This window comes from Scyliorhinus torazame, chromosome 16 (genome assembly GCF_047496885.1).
Source record: "Scyliorhinus torazame isolate Kashiwa2021f chromosome 16, sScyTor2.1, whole genome shotgun sequence".
NCBI lineage: Eukaryota > Metazoa > Chordata > Chondrichthyes > Carcharhiniformes > Scyliorhinidae > Scyliorhinus > Scyliorhinus torazame.
Window position 1 is genome coordinate 179,135,944 of NC_092722.1, and position 6,000 is coordinate 179,141,943.

At 46.4% G+C, this 6,000-nt stretch overlaps 1 protein-coding gene across 1 annotated transcript in view; it reads left to right on the forward strand.

The window, feature by feature from the left end:
• cusr (Copper-only SOD repeat protein) overlaps window positions 1-4,713 on the forward strand; it is a 204,076-nt gene extending 199,363 nt beyond the window's left edge. Inside the window, exons 9-10 of the mRNA XM_072479539.1 lie at window positions 46-129; window positions 4,473-4,713. Of these exons, the coding sequence (XP_072335640.1) occupies window positions 46-129; window positions 4,473-4,576 (188 nt within the window). The 3' untranslated portion in view covers window positions 4,577-4,713. The remainder of the gene's footprint in view (window positions 1-45; window positions 130-4,472) is intronic.
• Window positions 4,714-6,000: the final 1,287 nt, after the last annotated feature.

Consider the following 6,000-nt stretch of genomic DNA (forward strand, 5'->3'; position numbering starts at 1 on the left):
CTACATCAGTTCTAATTCTGAAAGAGTATGTTTTTCTCTTTTCAGGAGATGTTGATGAGAGCAAACTGGACAATTTAGATCAACAAGAGAAACTGGGTAAATTCAAGGCTTCTAGCAAATGTACATCAGGTAGGTTACTGCGGAACATTGTAAATATTAAAACAGGAAGTGCTGGATTTTTGTGTTGGGCTCAGGAAACCTGATTTGGGCTATTTCCCTACTTCGGAAACTCATGTCCGTCACCTATGTCCATACCCACCATATTTTCGTCTCCTGGAGATGCGAGCGTGCAAAGTTTGGGTTTTCTATTTCCCGTGGCGGTGTTGGAGGAGTGCTGGCTTTGGCAGGCTGGTTAGAAGGCCAGCCTCAGTTCTGTGGATTATTGGCCCAACTTTCTAACATTGTTTGTCTGCCACCTCAGCCTCACCTCCCATACCCTTCATATCCCCCTTAACCTCCTCACCCCACTGCTCCCAATATCTACAGTCTTCAGGAGCCATGGAATAATGTTAGGAATCCTTTGAAATTGACATAAAAAAGTACATTTCTAACAATCTAGTAGAAATGCCACTGAAAAACACAGCATATCTAATTAATAATATAACATCTAATGTTGATAGTTGAAGTTGACAAGCCATTTAACAGTAATCTGTCAGAATACTTCCAACTCCTCAGTAAGATCCCACAAACTGTCAGACAAGACGTTTTTCAGCAACTTTCCCAAGCTTGCCTGCCGAAAAGAAATGACTAGGGTGACAGGAAAAAAACATTCCCCTAGGGCTGTCAATGGTGTTCCTAATATCAGGGGACATGTGTGTAGGGTCATGACCTGACCCCAACATGAACCCCTTCCCATCAATGGGAAGTTTCTGTGGGCCTATTTTTAAATGGCAAATTTAAATCTGCCACAAAGAAAAACAAAGTTTTGGCGATTCCTGACTCTATTCCTGACTCCAGAAGGACACAAAAATCCAGCCCATCGTGTTTGTTGAATATCTAATGATAATACCGGAGAATGAATCGTGCCTCCCTTCCAATGTTGCTGTGGCTCACTACACATGTACATGCTGGATCCAAGTATAGAACTCCATTCCATTCTCTCCCATTTACGCCCAGTATTCAGTCAAGTTTTGATTCTCATTATTGCACCCAGTGCAGAGATACAAATTATATTCAACTGTAACATTGTATCACATGCACATTTATAATAATGTACGATGAGATGCTGCCGTATATATTATTATGATTCATATGTTGTGCAATTCACAGACACTTTTTGTTGTACCCTCAATAACGACGCTTAGAGAGTAAGACGGTAAAGAAGGCTTTAATAAGCTAAGAACTAGCCTGGTGCAGAGACGGGTGCTTACTGAGTGCCGCCCACAAGGAGGCCCCTGAAATACGGCTCCAAGGTGGGCGGAGCTGGAGGCGGAGTCCCCCAGGGTTCCAAGCCCGGTCTTAAAGGGGACATCACCTTACAGGATGATAAGGGTACAGTAATAGAGTAACCGTTCATCACAGTCACCCCGTTTAAAAAAAGTCCGGCGGGGGAGAAGTGCCATCATAAGTCCATTCGTTTCGGCAGCCTGATCGTCCTCATCGACCTCCTCAGCTCGGGGGGTGGTGCGGCGGACACAGACATCTTAGTTGAGGGTATGTCCGGGAGCACGGTGGTGGACGGGGTAGGGGATCGGGGCGCAGGGGAAATAGCTGGGGCTGGGGGTAGCGGTGCCGGCGGGGTGTGTAGAGGGTGGGGGGCTAGGGGGCATGCGCGGTCGGTGTCCACCGACGGGGAGTGGGGCGGGGGGGGGGGGGGGGTGGGGTTGTGGGTGCCGGATCCCGCAGGGGAGCTGCGAGGGAAGGGGCGTCTGTAGTGGGGGAACCAGCCAGATCGCGGAGGGAAACCGTATCTTGCCTGCCGTCAGGGTACTCGACATAGGCGTATCTGGGGTTCGCGTGTAGTAATTGGACCCTCTCGACCAGGGGGTCTGTTTTATGGCTCCTCGCGTGTCTCTGGAGAAGAACAGGTCCCGGAGCCGTCAGTCAAGGTGGAAGCGAGACCCCGGAGGTGGACTTCCTGGGGAAGACAAACAATCGGCTGTGAGGGGTCTCATTCGTGGCCGTGCAGAGGAGCGACCTAATGGAGTGTAGGGCGTCGGGTAGGTACCCCTGCCAGCGGGTGGTTGGGAGACTTCTCGACCGTAGGCCCAGAAGGACAGCCTTCCAAACTGTTGCGTTCTCCCTCTCCACCTGCCTGTTTCCCCGCGGGTTATAACTGGTCGTTCTGCTCGAGGCGATGCCTTTGCTGAGCAGATACTGACGCATTTCATCGCTCATGAACGATGTACCCCGGTCGCTGTGGATGTAAGCGGGGAAACCAAACAGGGTGAAGATGCTGTGCAGTGCTTTTATCACGGTGGCTGAGGTCATGTCGGGGCAGGGGATTGCGAATGGGAAGCGGGAGAACTCGTCGATAATGGTGAGGAAATAGGCATTGCGGTTGGTGGACGGGATAGGACCCTTGAAGTCCACACTTAGTCGCTCAAAGGGCCTCGAGGCCTTCATGAGACGAGCCTTGTCTGGCTGGTAGAAGTGTGGTTTGCACTCCGCACAGATCTGTCAGGCCCTGGTCATGGCCTTGACCTCCTTGGTTGAGTAAGGCAGGTTACGGGACTTGATAAAGTGGACGAGCCAGGTAACCCCCGGGTGACAGAGGTCATTGTGGATGGCTTGCAGGTAGTCCTCCTGCGCGTTGGCGCACGTGCCGCGTGTTGAGCTCCCCTGGACGATACTTGACATCGTCCGTGCAGGTGGAGAGTCCGATCCTCCACCTCAAAATTTTATCGTTTCTTATTTTGCCCCGTTGTGCATTATCAAACATAGAGGCTACCGACCGTAATGCCTATTTCCTCACCGTTATCGACGAGTTCTCCCGCTTCTCATTCGCCATCCCCTGCCCCGACATGAACTAGCCTGGTGCCGAGACGGGTGCTTACTGGGTGCCGCCCACAAGGCGGCCCCTTATATACGGCTCCCAGGTGGGCGGAGCCGGAGGCGGAGTCCCCCAGGGTTCCAAGCCCGGTCTTAAAGGGGACATCACCTTACATGATGATAAGGGTACAGTAATACAGTAACCGTTCATCACACATTTACAATATTTCATGGAATCAGTAGGACAGTGGGTTAGTACACTGCCATTTCGCCTCTCTCAATTTAAATATATTTTCTATGATGATTATATGGGTTGCATGTGAAATATGTTTGTCAGCAATCTCAATCCAGTTCCTAGTGGATAAAGTGATACAGGAAAAGACTGCTTATAACTCAACTCTAGTTTCTACCCAATTGTTAAGATGTACCACATGAGGAATAACGGGCTGAATTCTCCAAACCCCGACGCCAAAATCGCGTCCGGCACCTGGGCGGAGAATCCAGTTTCACACACTGATTCGGGACCGGCGGCGGTTCCCATTCTCCGGGCCCGGAAAAGCGGCGTACTCTGAGAGTATGCTGCACAAGGAATCCTCTACCTGCGGGGCCGCTAGGAGGGCAAGGGGGGGCCTCATAGGGGCCTTTAATGTGCGGGTGGTCCGGGGCACTACTTGGGAGGTCCAGCACCGCGGTCTGAGTCCGCCATGGAGCATGGCGCGGCCATTGGAGGCCGCTGCCATGCGCATGCGGGGCCTCAGACCCGAAAGTGCGGGCGCTCGTATCTGCAGCTCAAACTGCTAGAAACACGGCAGGTCCCTGCTAGCCCCCCTGCAGGGCTTGGAATAAGTAGCCTTTTCATGCCAGTTTTTCTGGCGTGAAAGGCCCCAGTTTTTACGATGGTCTGTGGACATAGTCACAAAAACAGAGAATCCAGCCCCATATGTCTCTCAGGTTGAGGTTAAATTGAATTATTTGAGCGATATTAAAGAGAGTTAGATGATTCTGACTCAGAGAGCACAATGTTGAAAAATGATCTGTTACAGGTTCTGACATCATTCATACTAAGGTTAAATTTAAGGTTACTAAAATAATTCACATTGTATTGACATTGGAGGGGCTATGTTAGAGTATTGATCAACATAATGTATGCCAAAAACTTAGATTATCTGTAACATGGCATAGCGGCAAAGGCCAATGTAAGTTGTTTTCTTGAAGCGTATTGAGCTAGTTTTAAACTCAAGTTTCCCCATGTGGTAAATTCTTAGTCTAAACTGTGCTGTCACACTGATAAACCACTTCCATCTACACTGCTGAGGAAGACCAGCAAGCAAGGCATTCCACTCATGTAAATAGTGAGGAGAATGTGAATATTCCTAAATATCAAACATTTAAACGCATCTAGTTTGGTTGTGTAAATTGCCCTATTAAGTGGTAAACCATTCTAGCTGCAGTTATACAGATAACAATTTATACAAAGTCATTTCTTTTCTCTTATTGATAAATGGAGGGAATAATTGTAATCTCTTTGTGATTTTTAACAGATCCTAGTGGTATAGCTCCAGGACTTCTCCCAAATGTGGAACAATTTATTTTCTGGATACTGATTCTGATGATGCAGCTTGTCCTGTACACTGTATTTGAATAGTTGCATTGCAAATGATGTCAGACATTTGCATCAACACCTCCATCTGGTCCAGAATGCTGGTTTCATGACTAAAGCAAATTGTGTAATGCATTGCATTTGAATAAACCCAGGGGTTTTTACTGCTTTGGATTTTCTTAGATTGCACCAAATGGTCCATTCTTAGACTTGCACTTTATTTTCCTATGAATCAATGTGTTATGCCTTGGAATTTGGATCTTCAAATGTTTAGTGTATGAATCCTTAAAGTTCTTTCGAAATTCATTTGCCTGCTATTCTAAAGAAGCAGATCAATACCTCTGTTAAAACAGTGGATAAAGAAACACCAGATCAACACAGTAAACAATTGTGCACTAATGTTTAAAGATTGCAATTTGAAGGCATCAGAGGTCTAAGGCATCGTGAACTCAGAGATAAGTGTTTTTGGTAAATATTATACAGTATGTCATAGAAGAACACATGCTTGAATAAAATGCAGGAGTGTATTCTAAACTGAATCTTATATGAACAGGTGGCAAATTGGCCACATCTTACGAGAAAGAAATTGAACAGATATTTAGTTCCAAAACCATGCTGGTAAAAGTAGCATGTACACAACATAATGAAGATTCGAGATGAGCCACGAACTGTGTAAAATGCACGTGCAGTTTGACTCATGCAAGTGTGTGACGTTTGTGTAGCGAATGATTAAAAAGGAAGGGTGGAATTTTACTCTGGTGGGACTTTCCTCTCCCAAAGTCAGGAGGCTTGAATAGCTTGCCACGTTTTTCAGCCACACCCATTCCACGATGGGACCATAAAAATCCACCCAATGTGTGTACTAATTGAGATAGCTTTCACAATTGACTTGAAACCCCATTATGGTTTGTTTTTGTTTTACTATATACTGTAAAGTTGACTTCATAGTTTATTCAATTTAAAATTGTTTCTATATTGTGTCAGGTGCCCACGTGAAAGATTAAAAAGAAACATAGATTTATATAGTGCCTTCCGCAATCTCAGGACCCGTCCCAAAGTGCTTTACAGCCAATGAAATACTTTTAAGGTGTAGTCACTACTGTAATGTGGACATAAACAGATATTCTGTGGCATTCGCACAGAAAGGTAACCCATTGATTCATAGAAATTACAGTGACTCACCTGATGAAGGAGCTACGCTCCGAAAGCTCGTGATTCCAAATAAACCTGTTGGACTTTAACCTGGTGTTGTAAGACTTCTTACTGTGCCCACCCAAGTCCAACGCCGGCATCTCCACATCAGCATTCAGCCTGTTCCACTGCTGGTACCAGCTTGTAGTTTGGAGCCACGCGCACTAATCCTAGCTATTTTACCATCCTTTCCTGTTATCTATAATCTTCCTTTTCACATAGTCTTTGAATGACTACAATCTTTGCTAAGTATTTGCTGAAAAATTTGAGAACGCTTT